This window comes from Photinus pyralis, unplaced genomic scaffold, assembly GCF_008802855.1.
Source record: "Photinus pyralis isolate 1611_PpyrPB1 unplaced genomic scaffold, Ppyr1.3 Ppyr1.4_LG9, whole genome shotgun sequence".
NCBI classification, from domain to species: domain Eukaryota; kingdom Metazoa; phylum Arthropoda; class Insecta; order Coleoptera; family Lampyridae; genus Photinus; species Photinus pyralis.
In genome coordinates, this window is record NW_022170878.1 from 13,072,938 (window position 1) to 13,088,592 (window position 15,655).

Sequence of the window (15,655 nt, forward strand, 5' to 3'; positions counted from 1 at the left end):
TAACTAAATCATTATATATTTAGATCTTACACCGTTATAGAATTATTAAATCGTTTACACTCAATATTTCTCTTTTTAAGGACAAAATATATTCATCGATTAGTACACTCTACATCAGGTTTGGACTTTCTGTCAAAAGGTTAAAAATGAATCGACGATGATTACAAAAACAACTGAAGCTGCGTAATTTAAATGCGTCAACATTCACACCGGGGGGTTTGAGAGTAAAATACAAAATTTGAAACATTAAAAGGTATACAACAAATAACATGTAGAATATACACACAGTTTTATAAATCGTTCAGGGTCCGTGTAACTGTTGACGAACAATCGACACGGAATGTTATTAAACTATATCTCTGGTCTCTGATGCAGAGAAACGAAACGCACTCATTCGGCAATGCGAGAGTGCCAGCACCGACCCTATACGGATATTTCGTAGTTCATATCATATACACTAGCGCGATCGGGCGTCGACGGGCGTCCGGGTAAGTGTCCCGTGCATTGGGACGTCGGTCCCGTCACGTCCACGGTATCGGACATTTCCAGCGCCCTCACGAACGACATCGGACGTCTCCTATTGTCAGGCACTGTCGCGGTTCCGGCGCCTAACTGCGTCTTACGGTGCACCTGCGGACTTTGAGGCGGATAAACTGATACGCCGCCTCTTATTGCTGGATGATATGATCTAGGCGCGGTGTAAGTAACCTGCTGTGTGGGACTGGTGGGATTCGATCGGTAAAAGTCTTGCGTTTGAGCGGGCGGGGGATAGCCGGGCGACGTGTCCTTCCACATGTACACGCCGCGCTGCGGAGAGTTCGCCAACTCCCTGATGTTGTCGACGGTATTATTCGAGCGCGGATACGACAGCTGGGCCTCCTGCCTCACCAGCTCGCCCTCGGACATGAATCGCCTCTGCGGGCTGCCGTAACCCTGCGACGCCATCTGGCGTTGTACCTGATTGGACTGATTTTGGAATTCGTAGTACGGATTCGGCTGGTGATTGGTCGCGGCTACACCGATGAAGTCTGGCCGACGGGGCTGCGTGGGAGTGCTCGGGTTAGATCTGCGAAGAGCAAGCAACTACTCATATTCTAGCAATCATAACCTCTAAAGCTGAAGCCAAGCTTCATCTCTAGCCGACTGAAGTTAGTTCACAAAATTATACATAGAGTGCGTTTCAAAATCATAGTATCATAGCATACAAATTATTTCTTAGGCTACACCCGCATCGATTTCCACAAACCTTCAAGGTGTTATTAATGTAAAAGGTGGTACAATACAGGAACAAAGCAGATATAGAGTTGGAGGGGCGCTTTGCAGTATTTAAAATTATTTGTACCGCTTCATAGTAAACGTGAACGAAAGTATGTCTAGAAATAAGAGCGATAAACGGTGTGCGCGAGCTCGATCGTGTTCCCACTTCTAATAACCGCTGCGACAGAAAGGTAGAGGCGCTTGAGAGCGTATGGTACGACACAAGAGCTCCCGGTTTCGCTAGGTTCCGTTTTCGGATTTTCCAACAATGGCTGCCGCATCTTGTTGCGGTTCAATACATTGAAAGAAATTGTTCAAAAGTAACTTTTTTTGATTTTTGAAACAATGGAAAGCTTCTTTGAATTTTCAAAAACGTAACCAGAATTAGTTCCCGGATCTCCATTCTTCCCGGAAATATTTAGCGTCCTTTATTAAAAACTATAACAGAGCCCTTAGATCCGAACGTTTTGGGGAAGAATGTATCACTGGGGGGGTCGGGAATATCTCCCAGCAACCCGTATGTGTAAGGAAATGAACAACGAATTTCCATCGAAAGGACAGGAAAACCACAACACCGATAAATAGATATCATGCCGTAAAAGAGCGGTTAACCAAGCGCGTTTATACGCATGCGCGTCTTTTCCTCCCCCGACACTTACCTCCTTACGGGACTGGAGAGCGCGAGCGGAGTTGGCACACCGAGCGCCTTAATGCGCTGCTGCATCGTGGGGGAAGGTCTCTGCGTGGTAAGGCTTTCGGGGGTACCGCTCCGAGTCGGATCTAATCCGCGCGGTCTCGGATGCGGGCTACATCTAGGATAGTGGCGGGGATGTCTAGGCGATTCCCCTTCTACTGGAGGTAAGAAGAAATTGCTTTTAGAACCGTGTCGTTGCAAAGGTGGTGTTGGTTCGCAGTCTTGTGATTGAGACGCAGTCGGTTCCATATCCGGATCGGAACCATCTCGTCCTGGTGATAACTGCAATATACCTTTGCTATTAGTGTCTGTTTTTTCAATATTTATTTTGTATTTAATCTCAAAATTATCATTTTTTTTTCCAAAAACGAACTTGAGAATCATTGAATGCGTTTGAATAATCAAAAAAAATTTTCATTATAATTTTAATTTAATTAATTTAAAATTAATTTTGATTTAATTTCATTTTTTTAATTTAATTAATTTTTTTGTAATTTTAATTACATTATTATTTAATTTAATTTATTTATTAATAATTTTAATTTTATTTTTTCTAATTTAATTAATTTTTTAATATTTTTAATTTCATTATTATTTTAATTTAATTAATTATTTTAATTTTTTTCTCACAATGAGTAAAATTAGTGCTGGCTGGAACTTTTCCGCCTTTCTGGAATTTCTTTTTTTGAAAACGTAGGGAAAGCATAAGAAACTGAGACCAAGACTTACCTTATTATAAGCGTTTGAATTAATATTTCGAATACCATTACTATTATCCATGTACGTCTTAACCTGATTGTCGTTCGTAATTGTAGCGATTGGACCGTGCGAGCAGTGCTTTCGTTTAACGTTGTATTTACTCGGTTTAATCAAACTGAAACGAAAAATTGCCGTTAAGTCTTACCGAAGTCGAGGCCGGCGTACGCTCACCTGGGAAACTGAGGTCCGCACTGCGTATAGCAGCAATTCTCCCAACAACCGCGCGAGAACGGGTTGTAACCGCCTCGAAATTTACCCGTAACTTGTTCGTTCGTCGTGCGACCTCGAGAAACTAAAACGACATGGAAGCCCGTGAGTCCGAGTATCGGAATCGCGAGTAACATTACCAGTCCCATTAGGACCATACTGCAAGTCGGGCTAAGGACAATAATTATTGCGTGGTTGCATCAAGTTAGCGATAAAATTTAACAAAAGACTGATAAATTGAAAAAATCAAGAGGGTTGAGAAGTATTCATTTTATTGTCTACAATATACAGGGTGTTCCATTAAAAAAATGCTTGCTGGGAAAAATACGAAATCAAACGCGCTAGGTGTTAGAGAGCTAACTCCTCTCCACCCCACGCACTTTTTTAAGGAAATCCGAACAATTTAGAATTTTTAAAATGTCAATGTCATCGCCGCTTATTTTCCAGAGCAGTCGCCGTTTGGAAACTGTTGGTTTCAACAGGACGGTGCACACTGGCGCACAACGGCCTATCTTTTCAAGACATCCTTACCTTGGACACAGTGTATAATCATATAAAAAAAGTGTAGGTTGTGATAGATCAACGTAATCAGGAAAAAAAATTGACGTTAAGATGTACAGGGTGGACAAATAAGAATGCGAGGTACTGTATCTGGGAACTTGTCCATCGTAGAGGCTTGCGGTAAAAAAATTTATTACTAAAGAGGCCACGAGAATAACCTAGAAAATATTTTTAAGTTTCTGCAATGGCCGCTAGGGGGCGTAACTGCAATCTGGAATCTAAAAAAGTGATTTTTCTGTGAATTCCGCTATATTAACCTAACAAAAAAATGTCCGGTCTTTGAAGACGACGATAATCTGAATCTTTTTTGTTTGACAATTTTTCCTGTATCATTAAAAATGAAGTGGTGGGGGGTATTCGAAGGTTTCCGTAAAGAACACCCTGTATCTTCGAAACGACTGAGCCGATTTTAACAAACTCGGGTTAAATGAAAAGAGTTATTCTTCGGCTACAAATATTATACTATTTGAAGTTTAGTTAGTTTGGCATATCGCCGCTTGAGGGCTTTTTTCGACATTCCGACAGAAATGGTTAATTTTCTCAAAAAAATTAAATGCGTTGGTTCGATTTTTTTTAAATGAAAAAGTAGCTAAATGATGCCTAAACAACCTCGCGAAAACCGCATCTCGATATCTTGTTCCTAACCTAAAATTTAAGCCAAAGAAAATTTTATACCCTCAAAATTTTATTTTTTTAAGATAATTTTTCAGGAATTATTTTTATTATATAATTTGTGGCCCTAAGGTGGATCGATTTAAAAAAGGAAGCTTTTAATACCGCCGTAAATGCTCGAAATGCTGACCATCACGATATAAAATATATATATCTCAAGATATCGAGATGCTGTTTTCGCGAGTTTGTTTAGGCATCATTTAGCTACTTTTTCATGAAAAAAAAATCGAACCAGTCCATTTAATTTTTTTGAGAAAATTAACCATTTCTGTCGGAATGTCGAAAAAAGCCCTCAAGCGGCGATATTTGAAACTAACAAAACTTCAAACAGTATAATATTTGTAGCTGAAGAATAGCTCTTTTGAACTAACCCGGGTTTGTTTAAATCAACTCAGCCGTTTCGAAGATACAGGGTGTTCTTTACGGAAACCTTTGAATACCCCCCACCACTTCATTTTTAGAGATACAGGAAAAATTGTCAAACAAAAATTGTTCAGATTATCGGTAACATTTTTTTGTTAGGTTAATATAGCGGAATTCACAGAAAAAATCACTTTTTTAGATTCCAGATTGCAGGTACGCCCCCTAGCGGTCATTTCAGAAACTTAAAAATATTTTCCAGGTTTTGCTCGTGGTCGTTTTAGTAATAAATTTTTTTACCGCAAGCCTCTACGATGGATAGATTCTCAGATACAGTACCTCGTATTCTTAGTTGGCCACCCTGTACAAGGCGTTGCATATAAAAAATACCAACTTTGAGTCAAATCTCAGAAACGGTGGTCCCACAATTTTTTTTACTATGCCACTGGATTCTACGTAAAAATATCTAAAATAGGCAGTTTATATCGTCCTAAAAGGTCAAACTTTTCGTTTTCACCCTGTATCTCAGAAACAAACGTAGGTAGACTGATTCTGTTTGTGCAAGCCCATTACCCCATGCGGTCTTTTACCCACGTATACGTCGAGATTGACTAAGACAGAGGCTATGGGTATATTAGTGCTTTTTTGAGCCGAATCAAGTTTCTTCTCGCTCTTTGCCTTTTCGAATATTTAATCGACATTAAAACAATGGAAACGAAAAAATGACAGTCGTGTTATGAAAAACACATTGCCTGGGAATATTTTGAAAATTAATGTAATAATAAACAGGCGGCAACGACCCAAACTAAGGCTTTGTCGAGATTGCGCATTTGTATGATAATAATATGATAGAATATTCCGCATATTTTGAATTATACAGGGTGCAATCACAAAGTTGCTTTAACGAGCTTATAATCGACACAACACCGCTAAAAAGGATACGCAATAATCGGTTCCAATTCGGCCAGCTTATCTTTGCTGTGCAAAACGAATATCAAACTTAAAGTAAAGATGCTGACCATGTGTACGCTAAGCGAGATCAAAAAGAAAAAGAAAAATCTGTAATTTCTTCGCCCGATGCAGTTGTTCACCCACGGGCAGTGATGGTCGAAGGTCTAAAAAACAGACAGCGTTCAACGCGTTCTCTCGCGACAGACTCGTTTACCTCAATGCAATGATTACAGACGCTACAGTGCGAGCATCGAGGCGGACGATAAAATTTACACGTAACGCACCACTTCATTCGCACCGTGATGCCGTTAATATCGACCTGCTTGTGTAGCGGTGCCCTAAAGTCGTCCTCACGATCTTCGTCGGGCGGAGCTGAAAGTTGGACGTTAATTAAACGGTAAAGTGACGCGAGTGTAACCTTTCGGTATTACTCCGGGATCCATGAACGTTGCCAACGTAAAATTTGCTAAAACGAAAAAGGTGATCACTCCTTGATATGCGGGCACCCATGGATAACGAAAGATGTAGTACTGAGCGCTGGAAGAAGACGATTAGAACTTTCGGATTTAAAATATGTTTACTTACGGAAAGTAGAAAAAAAGTGTGGTAGCGCCTAATAAAATCGCCCAAGCAAATGTGGCAGGTATGTATCTTGTCTTCATATCGCACTTTGGCATAGTTTCTTTTTTGCTAGGAATTAATTTTAAAAATCGACATAAAAATGAAAAATCATATCGTCGAGGTCAACATGGCTGCAACAAGCGTGCGAAGTTTTCTCGGTTCAAAAAAATAGGCAAAACGCGAACTCACCTGACATTAGGTACGTAAGTGTTCGCATTCAACGATGATAGGTAGGCCCACGTCACACAGGGAATACCATGAGTGTCTCATTTAGGCTGTATGTAAGTTGCCTATTGTCAATCGACAAATTTGGCCATTTATAATATTCATTTGTGATTGATGGCAAAAACATAAACTTAGACCAATTATAATGCACATTTACTATCTGTATAAACCAAGCGGCGCGGCGGAAGCTATCTTTTCGCGCTTTTGAGAAGCGGTTTTTCCAAGATATCTTATCTACTAATGAAGTAGGATCTCAACATCTCAACTAAACTTGTAATACTATAACATGAAAGAAAGTGTATCGATTACCAAGGAGATGGCGCACTTATACATGTTATATTTAAACTAATTCTTCAAAAACCGGAGCATTAAACTACGATTGCTCTACAGATTATGCAAGATTCCGTCCATCTTGAAGTGCCATTTAACGAAAACTAAGTCCAAGGCGGCTATTAATCGCATAAATTCAAAGGCAATTTCAAATGAAGTTACGTACGTGGCGACATCTCAACTAAACTTAAAATACTATAACGTGAAAAAAGTGTATCGATTACCAAGGGGATGGCGCACTTGTAGATATCATCATTGAATTAACAATATTATATTTAAACTAATTAATCAAAAACCGGGGCATTGAACTACAATTGCTCTACAGATTTTGCAAGACACCGTCCATCTCCATAATTTCAAACAGTTCCAAGATTGGGCTACCAGTTCAATAGTTACAGCCCTTTGAATTTTCTTTCGAAATTGGTTTCTAGTCTATAACTTTTGATTGAGAAGTCTGATCGAAAAAGTACAAATTGATTTGGATTCTACGCATCCAAATTAATAAGAAAAAGTATTTCCCGAGAAATTTTGGTGCAGTGCAGTGACATCCCAAGAAGCAAACGAACATTAGTACATTTTGTAGTAACACTTTGTTAAACGATTTCTGTGGTTATTTATCCGCTGTATAACTTAGGTATGCATGCATTCATTCGTTTATGCCCTTGAGAGCAGTTCTAAGTAATTCAACATTTTAGCAACAAATACATTTATGTAAATAAGTTAACTCTCCTCTGCCATACAATACAATGTTAAGGTAAACCATTAAAATGTGATTAAGAAATAGCACTTAGAAAAACTTTACACCCTCCAGGTCATCCGACGTGATGACTTCACACTTTCCTTCGCCTTCCAAAACACGAAGCGCTTTCACCAACACATCAGTCTCGAGTCCGCAGAATTCCTCGTCCTGTACGTCCTCGCCTTGCGTAAGCTCAAATAACGTCAGAACCGAACCGGTTGCTCCCCTATTCGTCACATAATTATAGATCAAGTTGCCCCACTCCTCGAGCGTGTGCCAGTAAATCTCCCAGCGATGCCTCTGCTTGTCGACGGGCGCCGCATTTTGGGTCCTCTGCAGGTCGGACAGCGCGGCCAGTATGAACTCGTTGTCGAGCTTACGATTTATGCTCGCGTTGTTAAATAGGGGATGGTGCGACGCCTCGCGTATATCCAAAGTGCACGTCTTGGCGAATCTAAAATAGTCCAAAATTAGGGCGCGCCAAACGGATATCTGTCGGGCCCTAGTCTCGCTGTGCGGCTGCAAGGTGAAGAAGGGCGGAAAGCTGTGCTGCCACGGAAATTCGAACTGTTCTGGCATTTTATCCATACAAAAAAGCCATTTGATTCCGACAAAATTAAAAAATTTTAAGTGAGGTTAGAGTATTTCAATCACAACTGCAGTGGCTCCCATGTCGACGTATGTAAACCTATGTTTACACAGTTCGTATTGAATAAGTACCTTAAAGAAGAGAATTGGTGTAAGGTGTGTTGCATACACTGCAAAGTTGTTAATTACTAGAAATATTCAAGGATATTTGGCCGCCAGCAGTAAATAACGACTATTTGAAACAAGGAAACCCGTTATATTTACGGGCTCAACGTTAGGATTTTAAAGAGGTAAAGAAACTTAGAAAGTCGGTAATTAATTTCAAATTTGTGATTCACTTTCGCCCACAACAGAGGGACTATTTTTGCAAAATGCGAGGTTTCTATTAACAAGAGAAGTCTCATAAAAAACTCTTAATCTAAAAGATTATTAAAATACCTTGTAGTGTACTTAACCCCCAGGTTCTACACTAACTTCACATTACAAAAACACGGAAATAAAATCAACCAGGCAAAGTTTAAAAATGGCCACCAGAATGACAATTCCCTCTAAAACTAAACAAGATCCCGCTTAAATTTGAAAAGTGGCACGTGAAAAAAAATCTAAGGCAGAGCCCCCTTACGTTAGTTGTAGACAACGCCTTGACCTGAAGCACAATAGGGAAGGAACGTTAAATAAAACACTGAAATTGTGAAAAGTTTGTTTAATAATGATCGTAATTATTATGATTGTGAAAACCCGGAAATTTAGTTGATGTACATTAATGTAAACAAAACAAACAAAGCCAAAAGGTGTCGTACTCTCGCAAAAGTCACTGCCAAGGATAAAAAGAGTACGACGTAAGAAAAACCTTGCAGTTTGATTAAAACAGTCCAAAAGTTAATTAACAAAATATTTTGTAAAAGTTTTAAGCAGTAGTTAACAAAGATAGTAAATGCATATACACAATGTTGGTTACACTCAAGGTTAAAGCAAGTTTTTGGGGACAATGGGTCAGGTAGGAGCAGGTACCAAGATTCTGAGAAAGGGTAAAATACACAGGATGTGACTCATCTTTGGTGCAATAAAGTCCTTTTTAAAGCAAGATGGAAAATTACATGGCCTTGTAGGCAAATTTAACTAAAAACAAAATATGTGGAAATTATTGAATCTCCACTCATTTAACGCACATAGATTCTAAACTGAAGAGCTTTGATTAGCGTAATCTCGCTCCTGCAAGATGGGTAGTCCGCCCCTGGTTTCGGGGTTTCGAACCTACAGTTGGATGTCGAAGACAGTGCACGGAATTAGGTGCCCTAACACATAATTATAGACTACAGTTTCTTTTTCCACCTCCCGGACTGCTTCATTCACGGAGAAAATGGTTAGTAACAAACAACAAGTCAGTACATACATTAAACGAATCAGTAACTTCCACATTGAAATGAACCAAACTTACACGAATGTTACTTCAGGCACAAAACCAAGTAATCAACATCAATAAACATAAATGAAGCAAACATTACACCAAAAATGTAAACAATTACAAACAATAGCATAACGGTATCACACATATGATTGCATTGCGGTTAAACCAAGTAAATTTCAAAAACAAATATTCAAACACACAAAAATATAAAATGCGGCAAACAAAACACAAATACGATATAAAGAAATGCAAAAATTACTACCTGCATTAAATAACACAAAATAACAACAAACATTTATGGAGCGACGCGTTCACTACCGCCATTCAAGACAAGATGCCAAACGTAACTCCCGTTTGTGGTTCTTAGGTGGCGCAGGCAGCTTTTTTCCCACCTAGAAGTTGCATGGTTGCCAACTCTCAAAAATGTATGTATCGTCGTAAGTTGTATATACAGAGTGGAACCTCTCAACCTTTAACGGTTTTTAAAAACTCATAGAAAAACCGCACTTCTAAAAGCATATTTTAAAAACCCATAAATTTTAAAGACCCCTAAAAGCTGTTATAGACTCATTTAAAGTTTCTTAATGGTCTATTAATGTCCAAAGGGACATTTGCCGGCTTCTGTACTGTTGACTAGCTAGACGTAGCCTCTTCATCTCGGGAATCACAAACTCCTATGAAAATTTATAATTTCGACCGACTGGGCGAATGCAACCAAAATAACTTGCGGATTTTTAGCCACAAACTTTTGACACTTTTCCCTCATTTGAAACCAAACCTAAATTATGTACTTGCAATTGCAATGCGATTTATTTATAAGCAAAAGCCATTAATTGTTATTATGCACTAATGTAATCTGAATCAGAGATAAATAATGGATCAGGTGGAGGCGGTGAGTATTGACGTGCCAATTTACGCTTGCCACCTAACCCTATGTTCATTGTAGAGCTCCGTCGAATTCCTCGATTTGAGCGGTATTGAGGAACAAGAGCGAGCGGGGATCATAACATCGCTGCACTCGTCCAATCCTAAAATAAAATTACCGTGGTCGAAAACCTCCCAAGGTAAACGTCGGAGAATCAGGCTTACTTTAATTCGAACCGTTTCAGTGTACACGTGCGACGAAAGCACAACGTACGGTGAGTACGCAAATGGGGAACCACAGACGAATCACGACTCGAGTACCGTGCGGCAGCAACATACAAACGGGGTTGCGTCCGCGAGTTATGTTGCGATAGACGAGGTTGTACCGACAGCGAAATCGTGGGCTAGCTTGTTTAACAAAGGTGGCTCTCTGGCCGATAAGTTTTCCGTACGCGATCCAATGCCGTCAATTGTAGTGCCTCAGAAGTCCGATGTCAAACTTAAGAATGTGGCGAAAATCTCTCTCAAGGAGCCTTTCAAATCGCACTTTGACGATCCCAACTTGATTAGAATGGGAGGTCCGTTCCCTCATTTATGTCGACGTCGATTTATTAAGGTTTTCATTGCAGAGTTCCTTTCATCGTTCGCCGCGGACAGCCGCATAATTAGCCTGCAGCCGCGCGGTCTGATCAATCGAAGCAATTACTGTTACATCAACTCGATATTGCAGGCCATCTTGGCGTGTCCTCCCGTTTACAATTTGCTCGTGGGCTTAAGCGAGAGCACCTCGCCCTCGACCGAGAAGAAGCGTATCACGCCGACAATCGACAGCATGTACGTATTACGGTCGTTTATCGGGTCCGCTCTGACTTGCTCACGTCTAGGACAAAGTTCGTGCGCGAGTTCAATCACCTACCCGCCGGCATGCGAGTGGGACGTCGGCTGGATAAGAACCAGAAGAAGGAGCACAGCATTTTGATCAATTGCGATACGCCATTCGAACCGTTCTGGTTTCATAAGCTCCTGAGTGGGGTGCGTAGTGATACTTTCGTTGTAGAGGGACGACAGGAGGACGCCGAGGAGTTCTTGTGTTGTCTGCTTAACAGCTTGAACGATGAGATGTTGGAGGTGCGTCCGCCGGTTGTTAACCGCCCGTTTTTTAATCGCTTTCTTTACAGCTGATGAAACTAGTCGACAGTAGCAGCTTAGATACCCCGTCCATTGACTCCAGTTTCTCTTCTGACGAGGATAAGGAGTGGCAGGTTGTAGGGGGTAGGGGGTTCGGGGGGATTGTGACATTGGTTTTTGTTTGTTGCAGGTGATGGGACCCAAAAATAAAGGTGCGATCACCAGGCGGACGGAATTTAGTCGAACTCCCATTAGTGACATATTTGGCGGATCTTTAAGGTCGAGGTTACATCGGAGCGGAGATCAATCGACTGATAATATACAACCTTTCTTTACTCTACAGCTAAATATTGAGGTAATGATAGTCGCGTGAGTGAGAGAGGGGGGGTGGGGTGGGGGGGGGTATTTGTTTATAAGATACAGATCATTCTCATTAACTGAATGGTACTGGGTATGCATCATTGTTGAACACTGACACGTACAGAAGTGCCCTCTATTCTAGGAGGTGCCAACTCCCACCCTCGGCCGAAGGGGGTGGTGGCAAGACAAATTTGGGACCAAAAAGAGCCATAAAGCAGTTGTCACTAGATACAGGGATGTTTTTAAAAATCTATTAGACCAAAGGGAAGTTAAGTATACAGGGTTGACCAAAATGAATTAACCTTTTTGTACTTAAATGAAACACCTTGTATATTGCTCAAAGACACGCTATATCTAAATTTAACCGTTTTTAAGATGTTTACTTTTGAAAATTGCTCCATGGCATTTGATGAAGTAAGACCTGTAGTTGCTCGATCATTACTACGAGAGTAGCTCTAGGATCTTTATTGATTAAATGGAAGGAAAGAGCCAATTTCAAACGTAACGCCAATAAGGAACGGTTGAGATATCCCCTCTCCCATAAGAAAATTAGGCGCAAAAGAACTCGTGCACCTGCATCCTTTGTTATCTGCGCCGAGCACACGTGCGTCTTGAAATCAATTAAGTTTCGAGATAACAACGTCCTTATCGCACACGACCTGATAGCACTTAAATGCACTCCTCGGCCTGATGCTCCTTAATTATCATGCGAGTTAAATAAACAAATTTCCATGAATAATAAAATTGAAACAGCAAATTATAAAACAAAAAGAAGAAATGTACATAAAATAACAAATTCCGATGAAACAAACCAATTCTGTGCTTATTCGTAATGAAATCCTCAGTATACTGGATGACCCGTTATCCACCCGGTATTATTTCAGCCTAAGTAACGTCAACCTGACGTTCTTTACACAACATTATATAACATTTGTGTGTGGTAAGAGCTCAGACCCCCGCCATTTTCAATTTTTTTTCGAAATTGGTTTCTAATCTATAACTTTGGATTGAGAAGTCTAATCGAAAAAGTACGAATTGTTTTGGATTCTACGCACCAAAATTAATAAGAAAAAGTGTTTTCCCGAGAAATTTTGGTGCTGTCGATTTTTGGTAAAAAAGGAAGGTTATACACTGCCTTTTTTTGAGCCCCGAAAAAAAAATTGTCTCAGATCGACCGGGAAAAAAAATTTTCTTATAGAATGTGCCCTGTAGAATCCATAATTTCAAACAGTTCGAAGATTGGGCTACTAGTTCAAAAGTTACAGCCCTTTGAATTTTCTTTCGAAATTGTTTTCTAGTCTATAACTTTTGATTGAGAAGTCTGATCGAAAAAGTACGAATTGTTTTGGATTCTACGCACCAAAAATAATAAGAAAAAGTGTTTTCCCGAGAAATTTTGGTGCAGTCGATTTTTGGTAAAAAGGAAGGTTATACACTGCCTTTTTTTGAGCCCCGAAAAAAAATTGTCTCAGATCGACCCGGAAAAAAAATTTTCTTATAGAATGTGGCGTGTAGAATCCATAATTTCAAACAGTTCCAAGATTGGGCTACTAGTTCAAAAGTTACAGCCCTTTGAATTTTCTTTGGAAATTGGTTTCTAGTCTATAACTTTTGATTGAGAAGTCTAATCGAAAAAGTACGAATTGTTTTGGATTCTACGCACTAAAATTAATAAGAAAAAGTGTTTTCCCGAGAAATTTTGGTGTAGTCGATTTTTGGTAAAAAAGGAAGGTTATACACTGCCTTTTTTTGGGCCCCCGAAAAAAAAATTGTCTCAGATCGACCCGGAAAAAAATTTTTCTTATAGAATGTGGCCTGTAGAATCCATAATTTCAAACAGTTCCAAGATTGGGGCTACTAGTTCAAAAGTTACAGCCCTTTGAATTTTCTTTCGAAATTGGTTTCTAGTCTATAACTTTTGATTGAGAAGTCTGATCGAAAAAGTACGAATTCTTTTGGATTCTACGCACCAAAATTAATAAGAAAAAGTGTTTTCCCGAGAAATTTTGGTGCAGTCGATTTTTGGTAAAAAAGGAAGGTTATACACTCCCTTTTTTTGAGCCTCGAAAAAAAAATTGTCTCAGATCGATCTGGAAAAAAAAATTTCTTATAGAATGTGGCCTGTAGAATCCATAATTTCAAACAGTTCCAAGATTGGGTTACTAGTTCAAAGGTACAACCCTTTGAATTTTTTTTTGTGAAAGTATTTGAGTTACAAATACAAATACTGCTTCCATAAAAGTTATTACAACGTATTTGAATACTTTAAAGGATTTGAATACTAAAAAGTATTTACAAAATCGAATACTGCCCAGCTCTGTGCCAAAAGCACTGAATTTTCCTGGGAATAAAGTACAACCTGGGGGTCTGGGAGGTATGCAATACCCCCAGAAAGAAAGAAAATGCATTGTTGGTTTCCTTGCACGTATCATGAGATCTTACGGCTCTGGGGATATTGTATTGCCCCCCCTTGAACTTTGCGCTTGCGCAGATCTCAAGGTTAAAATCAGGTAAACAAAAAGCGCGTGCGCTAGAAACCCACTGTCATATTGTAATCGTAGACAAAAGCCCTGCCAATTCAAATTTATAATAACAAGCACCCATTAAATCGATAGCAAATAATACGGAGGCTATTAATCTACCCCCTATACTAATTAGAAGGAGAAATAAAGGGTTACTTTACCTAGCTTTGAGAAACAAACGCATACCACCCAAGCTGCCTTAGTTCCTCGCAGCTTTCTCTTTTCCGCTCGAAGGAAAGCATCACGCACCTCGTCCTTGTGCAATTTGAATTGTTAGATTCGCGCCCAGTGGCGTAACTTGCGTCTTTCCTCTTTAATGAAATGCATAAAGGCGGGAACTATTCATTTCAATTCATTCATAATTGTCTACTACACCTTTTCCATACGCAAAATTGTAAATCCCTAATTTCTTCCTGTTCCTGTACAGAAAACGAACACGGTGCGAGAGGCGCTCGATATGCTGGTCTGTAAAAATCAACTGGAGGGCGTGACCTCGTCGAAAACCAACGAAGAAGTGGAAGCCTGGCAACAAGTCACGCTGGAGGAGTTGCCGCTCGTTTTAGTATTACATTTAAAATGTTTCGATTACAAACTCGACGGCTGTTCAAAGATAATGAAGGCGCTCGAGTTCCCGATCGACCTTAAGATTGAGTCAAGTAAGTTCACCACTGCAACGCCTTTTAAAAGCGAACTCGACCGTTTGTTGCAGAAATGCTGTCACTCAAGAGCAATTACACTCCGAAGGAGAAACAGTATAAGTTATTCGCGATTGTGTACCACGAAGGGAAGGAGGCGACGAAAGGACACTACGTAACCGACGCCTATCACGTCGGATACGCGAGCTGGCTTAGATACGACGACGCGTCCGTCAAAGCGATACCCGAGGAACACGTACTGAACCCTTTGGGAACGAGAGTTCCTTACTTGTTATTTTATCGTCGTAGCGATTCTCTCAATAAAAATAAATAGTTTGTTTTAAAGATTGTTGCGTGCAACTTTTAAGAATTATTTTGATATTTAGGAATAAGTTGCTGAGTTTATTGGTATGAATGATTATTGTTACAAAATATAAACAAATACATTTTCTAAGAAAAACTCAAGAACGTATAAAGGTCACACACCCCACGGTAATTTACAGGCGGTTGATTTAGATTCGATCGCCGCTCAACGCGCATTCGGATAACATAGAAGAAAATCCACCCTATTGCAATTTACAGATGGTTGACATAAGCTCGGTGACCGCTTAACGCGAATTTTTATTTTCCCAAAATAAAACTACCCCGTGGTAATTTACAGAACCTGTAAGACGACTTTTTCGTAAATTTACTTTTCCTCTGTACCCTTCAATTTTGGTTTGGTTGAAATTACTCCTACTGCATCGTATTCTAATCTTTGGTATAGTGCTTGTT

The 15,655-nt window shown here is 39.8% G+C and overlaps 3 protein-coding genes across 4 annotated transcripts; 1 reads left to right on the plus strand and 2 right to left on the minus strand.

The window, feature by feature from the left end:
- LOC116180794 (palmitoyltransferase ZDHHC5) lies at positions 1 to 6,245 on the minus strand. The gene is made up of 8 exons (XM_031500921.1): positions 6,047 to 6,245; positions 5,880 to 5,998; positions 5,676 to 5,833; positions 5,453 to 5,625; positions 2,882 to 3,076; positions 2,681 to 2,825; positions 1,917 to 2,233; positions 1 to 1,066 (listed from the first exon to the last, which is right to left on the minus strand). Exons 1-8 carry the CDS (start codon positions 6,136 to 6,138, stop codon positions 424 to 426), a joined length of 1,842 nt encoding a protein of 613 aa, XP_031356781.1. The 5' UTR covers positions 6,139 to 6,245; the 3' UTR covers positions 1 to 423.
- A 1,081-nt stretch (positions 6,246 to 7,326) lies between these two features.
- LOC116180565 (vacuolar protein-sorting-associated protein 25) lies at positions 7,327 to 8,031 on the minus strand. The gene has a single exon (XM_031500632.1). It carries the CDS (start codon positions 7,962 to 7,964, stop codon positions 7,425 to 7,427), a length of 540 nt encoding a protein of 179 aa, XP_031356492.1. The 5' UTR covers positions 7,965 to 8,031; the 3' UTR covers positions 7,327 to 7,424.
- Positions 8,032 to 10,127: 2,096 nt separating this feature from the next.
- LOC116180897 (ubiquitin carboxyl-terminal hydrolase 10) lies at positions 10,128 to 15,270 on the plus strand. 2 transcript variants are annotated; one of them, XM_031501076.1, is made up of 9 exons: positions 10,128 to 10,264; positions 10,319 to 10,436; positions 10,482 to 10,814; positions 10,866 to 11,070; positions 11,121 to 11,364; positions 11,415 to 11,501; positions 11,555 to 11,719; positions 14,674 to 14,902; positions 14,956 to 15,270. In XM_031501076.1, the coding sequence occupies exons 1-9, from the start codon at positions 10,247 to 10,249 to the stop codon at positions 15,213 to 15,215; spliced, it is 1,659 nt and encodes a 552-aa protein (XP_031356936.1). In that variant the 5' UTR covers positions 10,128 to 10,246; the 3' UTR covers positions 15,216 to 15,270. The 2 variants fall into 2 exon arrangements, with proteins under 2 accessions (XP_031356936.1, XP_031356937.1); XM_031501077.1 differs by having other exon boundaries at positions 11,415 to 11,498.
- The last annotated feature ends 385 nt before the right edge of the window (positions 15,271 to 15,655 follow it).

Excerpts from the sequence above, each read along its gene's own strand:
- LOC116180897 (XM_031501076.1), top strand. Across the intron at positions 10,815-10,865 it reads CAACTTGATTAGAATGGGAG|AGTTCCTTTCATCGTTCGCC; the intron begins GTCCGTTCCCTC and ends TTTTCATTGCAG. Across the intron at positions 11,502-11,554 it reads AGGATAAGGAGTGGCAGGTT|GTGATGGGACCCAAAAATAA; the intron begins GTAGGGGGTAGG and ends TGTTTGTTGCAG.
- LOC116180565 (XM_031500632.1), bottom strand. The coding sequence starts at position 7,964 with ATGGATAAAATGCCAGAACAGTTCGAATTTCCGTGGCAGCACAGCTTT.
- LOC116180794 (XM_031500921.1), bottom strand. The coding sequence starts at position 6,138 with ATGCCAAAGTGCGATATGAAGACAAGATACATACCTGCCACATTTGCT. Across the intron at positions 5,999-6,046 it reads ACACTTTTTTTCTACTTTCC|CGCTCAGTACTACATCTTTC; the intron begins GTAAGTAAACAT and ends GTCTTCTTCCAG. Across the intron at positions 2,234-2,680 it reads ATTCAAACGCTTATAATAAG|TTATCACCAGGACGAGATGG; the intron begins GTAAGTCTTGGT and ends GGTATATTGCAG.